This window comes from Myotis lucifugus, unplaced genomic scaffold, assembly GCF_000147115.1.
Source record: "Myotis lucifugus unplaced genomic scaffold, Myoluc2.0 scaffold_1269, whole genome shotgun sequence".
NCBI lineage: Eukaryota > Metazoa > Chordata > Mammalia > Chiroptera > Vespertilionidae > Myotis > Myotis lucifugus.
The window spans coordinates 1-18,390 of NW_005872317.1; the positions used below are offsets into that span (position 1 = coordinate 1).

Consider the following 18,390-nt stretch of genomic DNA (forward strand, 5'->3'; position numbering starts at 1 on the left):
GACGTGCCGTCCGCGCCCCTTGACTTTCTTGGAGCCCCGGGCCGCCCTGTGTCGGGAGCGGGGGCCCGGCACGGGGTTTCCTGCCCACGTCGCCGTGGCTGGACTGTTTGTAAACAGCCAGGCCGCGAAGGTGTTCCGCACCGTTGTTTTTTAATGCCTCCCGGTGCCTGAAGCTAGAAAATAGCCTCTTTCCCTTCTTGTCTAAAATGAGCCCCACCAAAAAATAAAAATAAATAAAGTGAGTCCCTCCACCCCCGCCCCGGCTCGGCGGCCCGGACCTCACCGGCTTCTGGCCCACGACCCGCCCTCGGTATTAATTCCCTCAGTTCCTCTCCTGGGTCTTGTCCTCGAGGAACGGGCGTGGCGTTGGCGCCGGGTCCTCTGCCGCTTGTAGACGCGTCCTGGTTTCACAGGTTTGCTGGGTGGTTGCTGAACGAGCCCTGCTCTGTGCTGGCGGCAGGGGCTCTGTCTGCGGGGATGTGTGCAGGGCCTCGTGCGGGGCGGCAGGGAAGCCGGTGGTGAATCCGTGGGAAGCCCGGGACGGAGTGTGCACGCAGCCCCGCTGGGTTCGGGGCCTCCCCGGCCAGATGACTGAGCTGGGCAGCTTCCTCAGTTGTAACCGAGGTTCTGGTAGATCACTGAGGTGTGAATGTAAGAATAAGAGCGTATGCTTTCATGTTTGCACCGGGTAGTAAGTGCTAGCAAGTGGGGCGATTATCGTGGGCCCTAAAGGCTGGAAGCCAGGCCCCTCCCCCGGGGACATGCTGGGCTGCAGTGGGGCCCAGAGTCAGACAGCAGAGCTCAGCCGCCTGCCTCTCCCACTTGCCATTGGTCTGTGCAGGTTACTTACCATTTCTTTATCGATAAAGTGTGGGCAGTCCTGACTTCATGGCTATCGCCAGCACCGGTGGATTAATATCTAAAGTTCTTCAGACGTGTCCGATGAGTGCTGAGCGCGCCGTGGACGGTAGCAGTTTCCAGTGGGAGAGTGTTGCTCCGCTGTGATGTGCGGGCTGGCTTGGGGGAATACAGGCAGAGACAGGTGTGGAAGAAACGGCTGCCTGCTGTGTTTGAGTTAAATCTGCTGGAAACTCCGTTTTTATTTATTTATTGAATTAAAATCCACCATTTAATGCAATGCTCAGTAATAAAACACTTACAAAAACATGGACAAATCTTAAACACATCGTGCCAAGTGAAAGAGGCCAAACAGCTACATATTGTATGAGTCTCCTCCATGATGTTCTGGAGAACCTAAAACAACAGGGACAGGAAATCGGCAGTTGCCAGGGACTTGAAGGGGAGAGGGGAGGAGATTGACTACACCTGGGCACCAGGGAACTGTTGGGGTTAATAAAAGTTTTATATTTTGATTGTGGCAAAGTATATATCTAAAAAGGGTGAATTTTACCACATGTAGATTATATCTCAAAATCTCATTTATCAACAACAAAGCAGAGCACCCTACCACACCAAGAATAGTTCATGCACAGACAGCCTTCAGACCTCTCCTCCACTTTAATGGAGAGATGTTGCAGAGGTTGTGAGCATATTGGGCATAACTCTGCCAGCGCCATGTCATAGGCAGTCGTGTGAATGTTCAAAACCCCATGTTCACAATCTGTCCCCAGATTAATGGCTCTCAGTTTCACTGTCCTGTCGTCGTCTTGGGCTCTTGTGCTTGAATTGGGTGCTTGTGTCTTCAGTGCCATGGGTGGGCTTGGGCTTGTGGAACCGGCTGACACACAGCAGAATGCCCCCCGCAGAACAAATGGGGTTCTGAAGTTTTGAATCTTAGGAGGGGAAAGGCTTTCTTAAAAAAGATACGTTCTTCAAACACAGCACCTTCCCCAGAGCTCCGTTCATCCTTTGCTGCTGCGGCCTGTTGTGCAAGATGAAGATCAACCCAAGCAGCTGCAGTCCTGGGCGGCTGACAGCACTGACGGACTGGCCTCGATTCTTATTTAATATATTTTTATTGATTTCAGAAAAGAAGGGAGAGAGAGAGAGAAACATCAATGATGAGAGAGAATCATAGATCAGCTGCTTCCTGCACATCCCCCACTGGGGATTGAGCCCACAACTTGGGCATGTGTCCTTGGTCAGAATTGAACCTGGGACCCTTTAGACCACAGGCCAATGCTCTATCGACTGAGCCAGACCAGCTAGGTGTCCATTTTTATTTTACTTGCACAGCCAACAAAGAGAAAAGCTAGATCTGGGAGTCGTGTCAAGAAATGTGAAAGTTCTGAACAGTAAATATAGTCTATTCAACATGTTTACCAAGAGATTCCTTCCTGGGAACTTTGGTTTAACATTGCATGGATGTCCCAGGAACTTTTATCTTAATACTTTAGGAAGAACCTGTGATTATCTCAGAAAATGTCTTTCCTCTTGATGGACATAGACAGCCTGTGGAAGTGTAAATAGCCTCTTTCCCCACAGGGCATGGAATGTGCTTGTACTTAAGAACAGCCTTTCTGTTTCATGTTCATTGCACCTTGTAAGTCAAGAAAGGGGCCACTATCATTATTATTACCTGGACCCCAATTCACTATCCTTATTATTACCTGGACTCCAATTAATTTTTGGAGGTTTTCTTGATTAATTTGAAATTATAGACAGGGAGGGGGTAGTTTTGAGTGCTCCTTCATCCGGGCCATGGTGAGGCACTGTTTTCCCCCACACATAGCACATCTCTAGTGACTTCAGTTGCTCAAGACCCATGGATGAGTCTCCTCAGGACAGCACTGGGCACCAGCTGGTCATTTCTTCCTTTAGATGTGAGAGCATCGCGATTGAGTGAGTCAAGACAACATCTGGTTTGATTAGTTTAACCCTCGGGATAGCTGTCTGTCCACTGCGTCCATGTGTTAGATGAAGCTGGCAGGCACCTTAGTAGGAAAGTTGGGCCTTGAGTGTGGGAGCTGAGCAGCCCTGGGCCACATGCCCTGACTGAGGGTCCTTCGAACCAGGGAGGGTGGGAGCTGGAGAGCTTTTCAGTTTAGCCAGGGCCCTGGTCTGGGTCCTCAGTGCTTGTTTGTCTGTTGAAATAGGAGAGGGAAATGTATGCCTAAAACAGGAAAAGTAGTGACTACATAACTTAGAGGGAAAGAATTAGTATTTAAAATGAAGCATCTGCACAAGACTCTCTTGGAAGGTAAGAGGGTAGTGTGTTATTTTTCTTTATGTCTCTACCTAAATTCAGTGCTCGCTTCGGCAACACACATACTAAAATTGGAATGATGCAGAGAAGATTAGCATGGCCCCTGCACAAGGATGACACGCAAATTTGTGAAGTGTTCCATATTTTTAAAAAATAATCAAGTAGCTAATTCAGAATTGACCCAGGGTAATGGAATGAAACTGTGTTTTCTCCCTATAAAGATGACCTCAACACGCATGTTCTCTAACCCAGAGATCCCCATGGGTTAACATCCACTTGATAATAATCCATGCCCCATCATTGGCCTGAATCCTTGGGGCTGGACTTATGTCCAGAGTCAGCTGCCACTCTGCCCTCCACAGATAGAGCCAAGAGAGTGAGGCCTTCCTAGCCCCATACAAACCCTCTTTGGGCATCACACGTGTCCCGGCTCCGGTCAGGGTCTGGGAGAAAGAGCTCAGACTCCAGTGGGGCATTTGCCCTCTTAATCCACAGTACTCTTCCCAAGACCCGGGGATGCCTGGCGAGTGGCTGACGCAGTGCGGCGGTGCACTGTTGTGGGTGTGACAGGGTGGGGCTGTTAAGAGACTTGCTCAAAATGTCCCTCTCCCCTCTGCATACATTTACTGAGGCCCGATGTGCAGGATGTGTTTCAGGAACCTCCGATAGCCTGCATTTGGAGGTGAGGCTGCAGGCCGAAGTTGGGGCAGACCAGGGGCTCCACTGAGGGAGGTTGGGCTTTGTTAGGGAACCTCAACAGTTCTTGGGGCAGGAGGTAACATAATTGACTCTGTTTTAGAGACCTGCTTCTAGCAGGAATGTTTATTTGGAAAATTCCTGATGACTAATGCCTGCTTTATAACCACTACTGCTACCTGCTGGGATGAATAGCTGTCTTCTCATGCAGGAAGAGGAGCAGTGATTATAAAAAGCCTGAACACTGAACCCCCTAAAGCCGTTCATGACAGGAGTTGAAAAGAACTGGTGTAGCCCGGGAACTGAAGGCATGGAATTGCAGGAAAGTGGCTTCTCACCACAACTACATCACCTCCCTCCCCCAAAAGTACCTTCTGTGCTGTTCAGTGGGTAAAACACTAGCACCAGGCTGGTGTTCTGGTGGTCTTTCTTGCCTGACAGGCAGCGTGGTGTGTGGGTCCCCAGCGTGTGGACATCCTCGGTGCACGCTCACCCTCCAGTCGCTAGAGAGAGTGCTTTCTCCCTCGGCATGACTGAAGTCCTGAGATTTTCCTTAGCCGGCGACAGTACTACTCACCCTTCCTTAGCTCTTCAAAGTCTGGCCTTTATTTTTGACCCATGCTTAATTTATTAGGACTTTGCCTAGATACAGTGAAGTTCAAATCCAGCCTTCACCATTATAGCTCTGTGATTTGGGATTCTCAGTTTTCTCCTCCATAAAATGTGGATAATAGTTGTGAGGGTTAAAGGAGGTGTGTCAAAGTCTATGGACCTTTAGTAAGTGCTCAGGACTGTTGGTTGAGATCATCTTATTTATAAAATCTTTCGTACACCCTGATAGCCAGTTGCCCCTATGTGGCCATGGCAGACATTGCTTATCAACCATAGACTCCTGTGAATTCTCAGTAGAGCACTTAAGAGCCATTACTGATCATCAGAGAGGAAAACTGTTGAGAAATATGAATAAATTAAGGTTATAGAGGCTACTCTCCATAGCCCCTCCTAAGTCAGTTTACTAATCCGCCCCTTCTCCATTCTCTGTTCAGGTATATGAAATTTGTTTTCAAGAATCTTGTTCTCTCTGTAGCCACTGATCTGATTACTATTACTGTAGATCAAGCATGTCAAACTCGCAGCCCTCGGGCCGCATGCCTCATTTATTTGGCCCCTGTTAGCCTTGGAGTTTGACATGCTTGCTGTAGATGCTTGCCTTTTCTAGAACTTCATAGAGATGGAGTCTTTCAGTATGAACTCTTAATGTCTGGCTTCTTTTACTCAGCACATTGTTTTTGAGCTTCATCTGTGTTTCTTGGTGTATCAATAGTTCATTCCTTTTTACCGCTGAGTAATATTTCATTGTATGACTGTATCACAGTGTATATCCATTCACCTGGTGATTGGCATTTGGTGTGTTTTCAGATTTTGGTGATAGTGAATAGAAGCTACTCTGGAAAAAAAAAAAGAAGCTCATTGTTCCTTTAGTTATTCAAAATAATCACTTTCAGTTGGTTATCTTTTTGCCCCCTGTTTATGGGCATTGTTTTCTTTATTGAAAGTATAATTGATGGCATGGTGGCTAGATTTGCCCAATTTCATGGTATTGTAAAATCACGGAGTATCACATGATAAGAGCAACTTCCCTCCTTTAGTTATAAATATCAGGAACCTTTGCTAATGAGGGTGCCCTGGTGATGGGAGGAGGTGGTATGTGGAGAAGGCAGACGAAGATAGGAAATCTTCAGGACAGGCTCGGGTGGGATTAGGGTGTGTCTGACCCCCACTGGTGGACGTGCTCATCAGTGACATCTCCCACTGTCGGTGTTTATGCAGCCTGGTTCCATTTGTAATGCCCCTACCTGGCAGGCAAGATCGTTGTGGGTCCCACTTTTAGGGTCAAGCCCTGGGTTACTCTGTGTGCCCTGGCTGCATGGGTAGGAGCTGGGAGGAGCAATTAGTAGCCAGGATCACAACAGGGTGTTGGACTGGTCGGTGGAGGCAGCCTTCTCTAGGAGAAGCGCTTTCAGGGGCAGCAATCACTTCTCTCTCACCTCCCCTGGGGCTTGAGTAGGAAGGAGGGAAGCTTGGGCCTGTTATAATGGAAAGATTGTGGGCTCTGGAGTCAGGTGGACCTGGTGTCCAGTCCCAACCATGCTGCTAGCGCTGTGATTTAGTTCTTACAGAGGAGATGAGGTGATGGCAACTAACAGCCATTGTGAGCCTGGAAGGTTAATGATTGATAGGAGCCGCGTAGGGGCCTTGACACTTCCCTGGATCAGGATCAAAAAGCTGTTTGAGCCTTTGTCATTCCCCTGGTGCCGGGATGACACCGGTCAGGAGCTGCAGAGTGTGCCCCCGCGAAGCTCTTAGTCCATCCCAGGAGATGCAGGCTTGTAAACAAATCCCTGTGATGCAGCATGGTAAGTGCCTTAATGGAAGCTTTGTCCAGCTGTGGAAGTGATAGGGGGGAAGTGAAGGAATGGGAGGTGGGGAGCTTACTGTCTCCTGCTGCCAGCACTGCAAGAGCAAGAAGCCCCCAGCTGGGCCGTAGTGGACATTTCCATAGTCTGTCTACAATGCCCTTGACTCACTTCTCTTTCCAGACACCTGGCCTCTAAGCCTGCCCACCACCTGCAGGCATCCACTTGCTTGTGGTGTCCCCACAGACTTTGGACTTTCCTAGAACAGGAGTCTGGTGGTTATGTGGGTGTCTGTATGCCTCCACCCCCAAGTCAGAGCCCCAGGAGACCTGCTCCTTGCCGTGCCCTTTTGGCGACTTGATTGCTGGGCCCAGGGCCTCTGGCTTCAGAGAGGTTCAGTGCCTGATGAGTGAAGGATTCATCTGGAGTGCTTTCTGCTAACTTCGGTTTTATCTGTCTGGACCTTAGTATTGATCAAAATATTTTTTCCTTATTTTATTAGTAGGCCTTCAGTAGTAGATCCTGGTGTGAACTGATAGTCTGTTACTTTTCTGTGATGGGCATCATCAACAGATGTAGGGAGTTGAAATCATTAAATAAAACCAGTGGGGGCTAAAAATCTATCTTCTATAATAATAAAGCGTAATATGCTAATTAGACCAGACAGCTGAACGACCTTCCAGACGAAGCTGGGGGGGGGCTGCGAGGGCCGAGCCCCTTGCACAAATTTTGTGCATCAGGCCTCTAGTATATATATGATACTTTTCCTCCACCTTTGAAGTTCTTCTAGCTGGGCTAATCAAATTAACAGAGACAGATTAACAGAAGAAAATAAAATTTTAATACATGCACGAGGAATTCACATAAGCATGAAAATTTTTATTTAAAAAATTATTTTATTTTATTGATTTCACAGAGGAAGGTAGAGGGAGAGAGAGATAGAAACATTAACGATGAGAGAGAATCACTGATCAGCTGCCCGCCCCCCGAGGATCAAGCCTGCAACCCGGGCATGTGCCCTGACTGGGGATGGAGCCAAAACCTCCTGGTTCATAGGTTGATGCTCAACTACTGAGCCACGCCGGCTGGGCTTAATATGACAATTTTTATTTGCAGGCTCAGTGTCAGACCAGGAGTTGGAGGTATCCGATCTTATTTTGGGATCCAGCAGAGCTTCCTCAGCCAGCCAGCACGCACAGCCACCTTCCAGCAGAAGTTTGATGCCCGGCAGAAGATCGGCCTCTCGGATGCCCGGCTCAAGCTGGGAGTCAAGGATGCCCGAGAAAAGCTTCTGCAGAAAGATGCTCGTTTCCGGATCAAAGGGAAAGTGCAGGATGCCAGAGAGATGTTGAACTCCCGCAAGCAGCAGAGCATGGCTCCACAGAGGCCCCACCAGGTAGCTGATGCCCGGGAGAAGCTCAGCTTGAAGCGGAGTTCCCCTGCTTCCTTCATGAGCCCCCCCATCGGGACGGTGACTCCAGCTCTGAAGCTCACTAAAACCATCCAGGTAGGTATGGCTCTTGTCATAAATCCCAGGAAGCCAGCAACAACTATAGATTCTGGCAGGGAGCAGGGCTCAGGAATGTTTGGGGAACATAACATTCCTGGGTTTGTGTAGTAACCGTATGAGGAAGGCAAGGTATTGCCCAGTTTTATATAAAAGCTGGGGAGGTCCAGTGAAATGAGGTGACTTTCCCAGGTGAGCTAGCGGTGGAGGGAAGAGAGGGGAAGGGACAAAACATTTATGGAGCATGTGCTACCTGGCAGGCACCTACCATATATGACCTCCCCTACTTACTATATTGCTCACTGCAGCCCCGGGGTTATTACCTCAGCTTTATCTAAGAACCTCGGTCCCGGAGATGTGAACTATGCCCAGAGTTACACAGCTCCTCATACAGTGCCCTGGCCACCTGCACAGCCAGCACCCCAAAGGGAACGGGGAGAAGATCATTTCATCTCCACACGCTGTGGTAACAGGAACAGAGGCAGCAGGGAGCAGGCATTGAGCCCCACGCGTGCCTTGCCAGGGGATCTCTGGGACGGCGAGGCTTCCTGTCACTCTCCTGTTTTAGACTGAGGCACTCTGTAGGGCCTTTTACCAAAGACCAAACTGAGTGCCCCTCATAGTTCAAGTTCAGTGACCATAGAGAATATGTGGGCCCTGTGTGATGGATTGTGACCAGCGGGTGTTTCTAGGTCCCACAGCAGAAGGCCATGACATCGCCTCATGCCCATCCTGCTGGAATGAGGATTAACGTCGTCAACAATCACCAGGGGAGACAGGTAGAGTGTGTGCGTGTGTTCTGGACGTGTGCGTACAAATGTGTTTTGATTGGACCTGCTGGCTGGATTAACTGATGCTACTTTAAGGTTCACAGTTTGAAGAATTGGGAGAGATTACATTTGACTGTACTTTATGAGTTTTAAGAAGAAATTTTAAAACTGAGGGGAGAGGCATAAGAGGCAGAAGCAAATTGAAAAAAAAAATTTTTAAATTAATATGTGCTTAATACAGAAAATTTACAAACCAGAGAAAGATTAGGAAGAAGTTTCTACGCTCCTATTCTCCTAAGCCAACCATTGTAGAAATTCTGCCCTGGTTCCTTCCTGTTTTTTAAATGTTATTATTATTTAATTATTGCATCGTTGTAGTTGTGGTTATATTTTTAATCTATTTTTGTATCATTCTTTTTTCACTTTATAACAAGCATTTTTCTGTTTTCACATTTATTGTAAACAACGTTTTGAACCCTTGGTTCGCCATAAGCGTCTATAGACGCAGGCGGGATGGTTTCCATTTTGGACGCGTGTCAGTTAACTGGTTAATAACCGCATAATCCAGGGGTCCTCAAACTACGGCCCGCGGGCCACATGCAAATACAAATATTGTATTTGTTCCCGTTTTGTTTTTTTACTTCAAAATAAGATATGTGCAGTGTGCATAGGAATTTGTTCATAGTTTTTTTTTTAAACTATAGTCCGGCCTTCCAACGGTCTGAGGGACAGTGAACTGGCCCCCTGTTTAAAAAGTTTGAGGACCCCTGGCATAATCCATTGAGTTGACGTTCCAGTTGATTTAAACCATTTTACTGTACTTTTCACTGTTAGAAATTCTCTGAACATCTTTGTGGGTAATGTTCTTTCTAGGGTTTGGGCCAGAGTGCCAGGGCGGGGCTTTCCCAGCCACAGCATATACGCAGACATTTGGGGGCTCTTCCTAGGCATCGTCCACTGGTAGAAAGGATGTACCTGGAAGCTGCAGCACTTCCTCTGCCCTTGTGGGCGGGGAGCCACCTGTCAGGACTTGAGCCTCACTCAGCTCCTCAGGCACCCACACGCCCGCTTCTCCCTCCACCTCCATTGCTCCAGCAGCCCTCTCCCTGCTGTCCTCGCTCCAAATGCTGTTGGCAGCCTGTATGCCACATTAGTTTATATTGATTTATTTTCAGAATTTATATGACCTGGATGAAGATGATGACGTGGCAGCTCCCATTCCTAGTAAACAGATGAAATTGGCAACCTCCAGCAGCTTTCTCCACCACATGGTAGGGTGTTTCATGTTTTGCCGACACTCGCTGTGTGTGTCTGATTAGTTGGATGGTAGAGGTGGTGGAGAATTGGCCTTTCGACTCAGATATATTTCTTCATTTGGGTCTTAAGATTTTCAGAACTGGAACTAGCCCAGCCCCTCATTTTATCAATACTGAGACCAGAGTGTCTAGTGACTTGTTCAAGGTCCCACAGGTCGTGAGGTGCAGCGCTCCAGCTCCCCATGGATTCAGGTTTGAGACGCTTCATGAGAAACGTGATGACCCACAGGAGGAATCCATGTTCTTCCATTTGCCGCAGGACATTGTACATGCTCCCCTTTCCTCCGTTCTTAAATCTGATTCCTTGGTTAGTGTGTGAGCAAAACAACCCGAACCTTACCCACCGGTGCAGTCCTACAAGAAAAGCTTGATAACCAGGACACTGGTCAGGTAGATGCAGAACAGGAAAGAAAGCAGCATCGGGAACACCAAGGACGTCTGCATGTTCCCTGACATTCCGGGAGCTGCTAGGGCCAGGCCTGTTTCTGGTGCCCCTGTAGAGCCAGAACAGGGGCCAGGAAACTGGGAGTCTGGGCCTTCTTGAGAGTGGGTTCTTAGGCCCAGCCAGCCTGGAGCTGGTCAGTCATTGTGATAGAAGCATATGTGGGAATCCCAAGCTTTTGACCTTCCAACCAGCCCCAAATTGTTGGATTTTTATAAAGTCTAAAGCATGTTAAACTCGCGGCCGGCGGGCCGCATGCCTCGTTTAGGTAAACGAGGTCTAAACAGTATGAGTGAGCCTGTGGATCCTGATCAGGGCTGCGTGTAAGCTTCTCACCAAGGGCTGCTAACCCTGGAAAGAGGCTTCTGTGAGCACGTGTGCAGGCTGTGTGTTTCTCTCCCCTTCTGCACCTTCCCTGTGGACGTCACTGGCAGCCTTTTGGCTTCAGGCCACTAATGGAATTGGGAAATGGTGGGGGGCTCAAGGGTGGGGGTTGTCGGTCCCTAACTGGGCATCCAAGTCGCTAGCCTCTCAGGTTCCTGTCTGCCTCTTTGTTTAGGCCGGGCTGAGCAGTTCCAAGCTTTCCATGTCCAAGGCCCCCCCTCTCACCAAAGTGGTTCAGAATGATGCGTACACAGCTCCTGCTCTCCCCTCCTCGGTTCGAACAAAAGCCTTGACCAACATGTCCCGGACACTAGTGAACAAGGAGGATTCCCCCAAAGAGCTGCCGCCTGCTGAGGTGAGGTGAAGGTGAAGGTGAAGGAGAGGAAGTGGAAGTGACCACACCAGTTGAGAGTCGGCCTGTGCTGGGTGGGCAGTGTGCTGTATGTACCCTGTTGCGTCCTCACAGCGCCTCTCTGAGGTACGCGTTGCCACCCCCATTTTACAAATGAGCAAACCAAGACCCAGCGGCCCCTGAGTGGGGGAAACAGAGCCTGTGTCTGGTGATACAACAGCTGTGCTCAGAGAGCTGCTGAGTCCACTGGGCACAGCTGGGAAGGCTGAGCGGGGTGGGTGTTGACGTAGGAGTGGCATTCCAGGCAGAGGCACAGACACCTGAGAGGCTCTGCTTATTGGAAGCAAGAGGCTCCACCCCTTAGCGTGGGGTGGGGGCATGATGGGCGCTGAGGTCTCTAATAGGAGGTGGGCCTCCAGGTCACTTGCCCAGAGTGAGTTCTGCTGTTGAGCACAGCTGTTCTCTGCCTTCTGGTAACACTCTTGTCTGTGGCAGCCTGTCCTCAGCCCTTTGGAAGGGACCAAGATGACTGTGAATAACCTACACCCTAGGGTCACCGAGGAGGACATTGTTGTGAGTATCGTGCCCTGCCAGAATCCCCGTCTCCGGCCACTTCTGTGTCAGTGGAATTGGTCACTCTACAGAGAGCTCCAGAATTTATTCCTAACAGATTCCTGTGCGACATATTAGCCACTGTTGTTATCAGATAAGCCTGCACATTCATCCTCATGCCAGAGTTCTCAGAGAAATTCCATAACTATTATTTCTACTGAGGAAGGAGGTGGGCACCGAGGCGGGAGGACTTTGGGCGTGACTTGTTGAGTGTAAGCTCAGGCCCATTTCTCATTCCTGCACAGCTTGTCCCCTCTCCTGGTCCATGCTGAGGCCTGTGGATGTCCCCAGAACACCCCCTAGAATGGAGCTTCCCTGAAATCTTGAGCATATTCAGCCGTAGTGCGGCCACCAGTCAACCCAGAGCCCTCGCAATGTGTGAATGGCAGGCAGGATGATGGCCTGAACTCCTCCCCTAACCCTAGCCCCTCTGCTTGGCAGGAGCTTTTCTGTGTGTGTGGAGCCCTGAAGCGGGCTCGGCTGATCCATCCGGGGGTAGCAGAAGTGGTTTTTGTGAAGAAGGATGATGCCATCACCGCATACAAGAAATACAACAACCGGTGTCTGGACGGTGAGTCGGAGAAAGCAGCTACTTCCCTCCCACTCCTCACTGCTACTGCCGGGCAGCAGCTTTCAGTGCATCCTTCCCCTGCAGTGGGTGGAGGCATCCTGGGGCAGTCCCCACTCCTCACTACTTCGGGCAGCAGCCTGCAGAGCATCCTTCCCCTCAGTGGGTGGCAGGCAGCCTGGTGCAGTCCCCGCTCCTTACTGCTTACTTCGGGCAGCAGCCTTCAGATCATCCTTCCCCTGCAGTGGGTGGGGGCATCCTGTGCAGTCCCCACTGGGGCCTTCTGTGCACCAGGAGCAGGCAGGGAGGTGAGTCTCTGGGTGGTGCTGAGCTGCCAGCTCCTGTCCCACAGCCCTGGGTGTCACCTGGCCTAGCACCTAAGCTAGCTAGCAGGGAACACCTGTTCCACGGGTGGTCCTCTTAAGGAGTCTCGGTAGTGCTTGTGAGCCATAGCCTCCCCCAGCAGCTGTGGGTCTGCTCGGTGCTAGGACACAGGCTCCTTAGTGGCCTGGAGCCTCGTCTGACTGTTGGCACCCGGTGAGCTCTGCTTCTAGTGAGTAAACCACTGATTTCACTGAATGCAGATTCCCCATTAATCATCTCGGGGCAGCCTAGGGAGAGGAACGCTGTCTGCCATGGTCCTCCTGTCCACCCATTTGCTCTTCCGGTGTGTGTGTTGTGTCCCTACTGTGGAGCAAGGCCCTGTGCTTGCAGTGGAGGGGCAGAAACTAAGAAAACACAGTCGCTGGGAGTTTGGTTTGCATTTCCCTAATAACTAATGATGTTGAGCATCTTTTCATGTGCTTTTTGGCCATTTGTGTATCTTCCTTAGAGAAATGTCTATTCAGAATCTTTGCTCACTTTTTGAATTTTCTTTTATCATTGAGTTGTAAGAGTTCTTTATATATTCTTTTTTTTATTATTTATCTGTTTTCTCAATATATATATATTTTTTATCCTCATCCGAGGGTATTTTCCATTGATTTTTAGAGAAAGTGGAAGAGAGAGGGAAAGACAGAGAGAAACATCGATGTGAAAGAAACATTGATTGGTTGCCTCCTGCACTCGCCCTGGAGCCTGCAACCAAGGCACGTGCCCTTGACCGGAATTGAACCCAGGACCCTTCGGTCCACAGGCTGACGCTCTGCTCTGTCCACGAGCCAAACCAGCCAGGGCTCTTTATATATAATCTTGATAAAGGTCTCTTAGATAAATGGTTTGTTAATATTTCCTCCCAATATGTAGTTTGTCTTTTCACTCCTTTTTTAACATATGCATTTAGAGTGATATATTTATCTCTCAGCACTGCATTAGCCACATTTCATAAGTATTGGTATGTTGTGTCTTTTCATTCATCTCAAAGTATTTTCTAAGTTACCTATGTTTTTCTTCTTGGACCTATTGGTTATATAGGGTTGTTTTGTTTAATTTCCATGTATTTGTGAGTTTTCCAAACTTTCTCCTGGGTACGTGGGACAATATGTGTTTAGCTGCTATTGGGGAGATGTCTGTTGGGTCTAGTTGTTTATGTTGTTCAAGTTTTCTGTTTCTTTGTTCATCTGCCTGGTTCTGTCCATTACTGAACATGCAGAACTGAAACCTTCAACTGTTGTTTACTTCTCCTTTCACTTCTGTCAGCTTTTGCTCCATGTGTTTGAGCCTTTTGTTAGTTTCATAAATGTTTATAATTGTTCTAATTGTTTTCTTTCTAGTGGAGTGACCCTTTTATCAGTTATAAAACATCCCTCTTTATCTCTAGTAACATTTTTCGTTTTAACGTCTATTTTAGCTGATATTCATATAGCCACTCCAGGTTTCTTTTCTTTTTTTTTTTTAATTTTTAATTTTTTTTATTTTTTACAGAGAGGAAGGGAGAGGGATAGAGAGTTAGAAACATCGATGAGAGAGAAACATCGACCAGCTGCCTCCTGCACACCTCCCACTGGGGATGTGCCTGCAACCAAGGTACACGCCCTTGACCGGAATAGAACCCGGGACCCTTCAGTCCGCAGGCCGATGCTCTATCCACTGAGCCAAACCGGTTTGGCGCCACTCCAGGTTTCTTAGGGTTGCTGTTTGGTTGACATATATCTCCTTTTACTTTCAACCTTTTTGTATCTTTGAATCTAATCTCCAATAGATAGAATATATCAAATCTATTTCAGATTAATACTAACTTCATTCCACTGAGAGATAGAAACGTCACTTCTATATGGCTTCATTTCCTATTGTTTACATTAAGAAATTTTTTTTCTTTATCTTATTCTTTTTTGTTATTTTCCCTGTCACATTTTATGTACACTGGGAGTGTAGTACTCAGTACAGTTAATCTTTCATAGACAAAGTGGAAGTCTGTACATATACTTTTGAATCCTCTTTGCACTTAATTTCATAGCCTAACATTTTCCCTTACTAATTGCTCCACAAGCCAGGTTGGGTGGCTCCACACCGAGCCCTGGTTCTCCCTGACTTCCACACTCTTCTTCTCCGCTGTGAGGCAAGGTCTGTTGCCAGTTTGCTTCTCGGTGCTGTCATTGCCGAGGTTTCATGGACCTCACACACTGGGATTTTCTTAGTCCCTGGGTTTTGCTTCGGAATCCAGCAGCTCCACCCCAGTGTGAAGCTAGAGCTGCCAGCGGTGGGTGTTTGACCCCCGTATGCAGGTGGTAGCCTTGTCCTTTTGTGTGGAGAGCTGTGGTCTCGTGGCAGAGCCTTTTCTCTTGGTTTTTCAGGGCAACCAATGAAGTGCAACCTTCACATGAATGGGAACGTCATCACCTCCGACCAGCCCATCCTGCTGTAAGTCCCAACGGCAGCCGTGCTGGGGCGGGTGGGGCTCTCTCCTCGCCGACTCTGCCTGGTCACCTCTATCCGGTACCTGGCCTGCACACAGCTCCATCCCACCTCCTGTGCTCTCTGGCAGGCCGGCAATCGGGGTGCTCAGCTTTGTGCAAAGGGGCTTGTCTCGTCTTTTCCACAGGGGATTGGCCTCACGGGCTAGCATTACAACCTGCTCCCAGCCTATAATCTAGACACACTTGAGGAGAAAGTGGAGAGCAGGCCAGATGTGTCCCTCTTTGCAAAACTGGGTGCATTGTCCAAGGGGACAGGGAGCTCCACCTCCTGTGATTGCCTCTGATGGAGACGGTGCTGGCTGCTGCCCTGTTCTGTGTCACACGTCTGGGTGTACGTGCCGGGCGCGGGACTGCGGTGCCTAACGTGTAGGCTGTCCTCTTATAGACAAGGAGGCAGAGACCTGGGGAGGATGTTAGCCTTGCCAAGGCGGACGGGGTAGTGCAGGGCAGGCCTGAAGTAGACTTCAAAATTCAAAAAGACCAGAATGTGAACCCTGGTTATTGAATTGTGTGATTTGGACTAGTTTCTTAAACTGTATTCCAGGACTAAGTTGTATTCTGAAAAGTGTGGGTCCTATGTCCTAATAAGTTTGAGAACCATTGGGCTAAGCAGAGTTAAATTTATTTCTTCAAGACTTCTCAGAATATATAACATGCTGATGTGTGTGACCATCCCTGAGGGATGTGCATTGTTCTCTAAACTTAACACCCCAGCTGACAGCAGGCTGCACCTCATCCGCAAGCAAGAAGGGGGGAGGTTTGCTGCAGAGGAAGTGAGATGCAGGCTACAGAGAGCACTACATTGGGGGCCTAGCTTGTAACGGATCAATAAACGGTGGCCCCTCTGCGTCTGAGGGAAACTGACAAGGATCTTGACTCTTCTCTGCTCACAGACGGCTGAGTGACAGCCCCTCGGTGAGAAAGGAGAGTGAGCTGCCTCGCAGGGCGAACTCGGCCGCCTCGTCCAACCCTCCAGCTGAGGTGGACCCCGACACCATCCTGAAGGCGCTCTTCAAGTCCTCGGGGGTCTCTGTGGCCACACAGCCCACAGAATTCAAAATCAAACTTTGAGCAGGGGAGCAAGGCAGCCAGAAGGGGGCAGAGGAGGGTGGCTCTGTTTCCCGAAGCAAAGCTTGTGACCAATGGGCCGTTGGACTGGAGGCCCCAGGCGGGGGTAAGAGCTCCTCACTGGACAGACCCGCCTTCCTGTGATGTGTTCTACCCTGTGCTCTGTACGTTAACATTTCCTGTAGTGTTTCTTCTCCCTCCACCTTCTCTCCAAGGTAGGTTTGTGTTGTTCAGATGGTCTCTCCCCCTAAACTCAGCTCCAAACCAAGTTCTTTCCTGGAAATGGTGTCCTGAATTCTCTGTGCGCTTTCTTGTGGCTCCATGGGATACAGAGTGGGGCTGTTTGGAGGATACTGTTTTTTCCAGGGGTGAGGGGCTTCCTCCCGTTTTATTTTTTGAAGTTTTCGAACAAAGTGGAGAAGGAAGTTTTGCCATCCTAAAGGGGGCCGGGTGAGCTCCAGAGCTGTGCCACTCTCCGGCCTGGTCAGTGGAGGGGCCTGGGTGGGCATCAGGCCACAGGCTCTTGTCCTCTCCCCACAATTGTCTCCACACCAGTGTGGTCTGGAGGGCCCTGTTGGCAAGGGCAGGGTGAGGCTGCTGCTCTGCCAGGAAGTGTGCACCCCAGCTCTTGCCTGCAGGGCCCGTGCTGTTTCGGGCAGCTCAGAGTTAATCCTGAGGTCACAGGTCCCTTTCCCATGGGTTAGGCCCAGTGCTCCACCCCAGTTCCCTTGGCCTCCGGTTATTACTGCTGGGAGGGCTTGCTGGTCCCTCAAGTTTTCACTAGAGCTCATCACACCCTGGTTCTGGTGTTAATGCCAGCTCTCCCCTAGTTCTGTGACACTGTGGGTTTGGAGGATTATTAAAAGGGGAGATATTGGCTTGCTCCTGGCTCTTTTTTTCTGGCCTCAGATGTCTACAGGACAATAGTCAGGATTCTGGGAGCACATATGCAGCTACCACCTTTGTAAGTGGCCCATCGGTCCATGAGCAGAGGGGTCTTTTCCTACCTTGGCAATGGGGGAGGGGAGTGGTGGTAAGAAGGGAGTAGAGAGAGCAAAGCACCCCGTCCAGGCAAACACTAGGTTCCTCTCTCAGAATAGTTCCAGGGAGTTGGGGCAAAACTTTAGCACTCAGGGCAGCCCCTGAATGCCCAGTCAGCATGGCTCCAGAGTCACCATCAGTGCCCCGCCAGCTGGCTGGGGCTGTAAAGGGAGCCCAGGTGGCAGAGCTGGAGAGAGTTGGGGAGCAGGATTCTGGGAGCCCCACAGGATCAGTAGCAAGTGCTGTGAACGGCACAGGCCAGGAAAGGAAAGGGGCTGAGACACTAAGCCTCTCGTGACCTGCTTGGGGCCAGCACAGTGAAGACAAACCTTTAAGTTCAGAGTTCAGTCTGTCCAGCAGGAAGGCCTGGGGTTTGAACCCAGCTCCGTCCTCCAGCTCCGAGGTTGTGCAGGCCCGGCAAGTCCAAGGAATGTGCTTGGTGGTGCTCCCTTTATGGTAACGTAAAGAATGCAGTTCTTGTTCCCTTTTCCCCCTTTAAACGGGTGCAAATGTAGTTCTCAGCAGCTGGAAGACATTCCTCCTACACTTTCCCAAAACTCCTGGCCCAAGGGAGCATCCAAGGCGTAGGGCCTCGTTCTGGGGCCCGGAGCACAGTAGGCCACGCTCAGACTCTGCCCCGAGCAGAGGTGGTAAACATCCTGCCTACGTGGTGTTGCCCTCCCCCCCTTCCAGTCCCAGGCCAGGCCGCTCTGGGAGCAGAGTGTTGTTGAGCTAGCTGCAGCCACCTGGTCACCTGGACCCGGTCTCTGGACAGCCATGTGGTACATTGTGGGGTGAAGCCCGTTTGTCTCCCCTAGTCTACAGGATGGCATCGAAGAGAAGGTGGTGGGCCAATCCTCGTGTCCCTCTTAACTTCCCGCTCCCCCGCGTTCCCCATCTGTGTCTCTTTTGTTCAAAAGAAGAGGAAGAGGCATTAAGGGATGGAAGAGACTCTGTTACTTATACATTTCTGAATAAATGTTTGTTATTCCTACCTCTGAGCTGTCATTTCTTAAAAGCTTTACTAAGTGGCCTTAATAACCAGAGGCAGGCATTTGCCTTGGCTTTCCTACTTCCACCTCCGGCCTTGGAGCAGAGTTCCTCACAGCACTCACCGAACCTGATTCTCCACGGCTGAGAGGATGTGAGCAGGGTGTCTGTGGGAGCACCTGGCACAGTCACTACCTCCTGGACCT

General features: G+C 49.7%; 1 protein-coding gene and 1 non-coding gene across 2 annotated transcripts; both read left to right on the forward strand.

Moving 5' to 3' along the window:
- Positions 1–2,710: 2,710 nt before the first annotated feature.
- POLDIP3 (DNA polymerase delta interacting protein 3) lies at positions 2,711–18,188 on the forward strand. Its single transcript, XM_006107580.3, has 9 exons — positions 2,711–2,802; positions 7,396–7,786; positions 8,479–8,565; positions 9,732–9,827; positions 10,874–11,053; positions 11,546–11,623; positions 12,104–12,233; positions 14,963–15,029; positions 15,979–18,188. The coding sequence occupies exons 1-9, from the start codon at positions 2,726–2,728 to the stop codon at positions 16,154–16,156; spliced, it is 1,284 nt and encodes a 427-aa protein (XP_006107642.2). The 5' UTR covers positions 2,711–2,725; the 3' UTR covers positions 16,157–18,188.
- On the forward strand, positions 3,208–3,314 carry LOC111824367. Its single transcript, XR_002827454.1, has one exon. It is a non-coding gene; the product is annotated as a U6 spliceosomal RNA (small nuclear RNA).
- Positions 18,189–18,390: the final 202 nt, after the last annotated feature.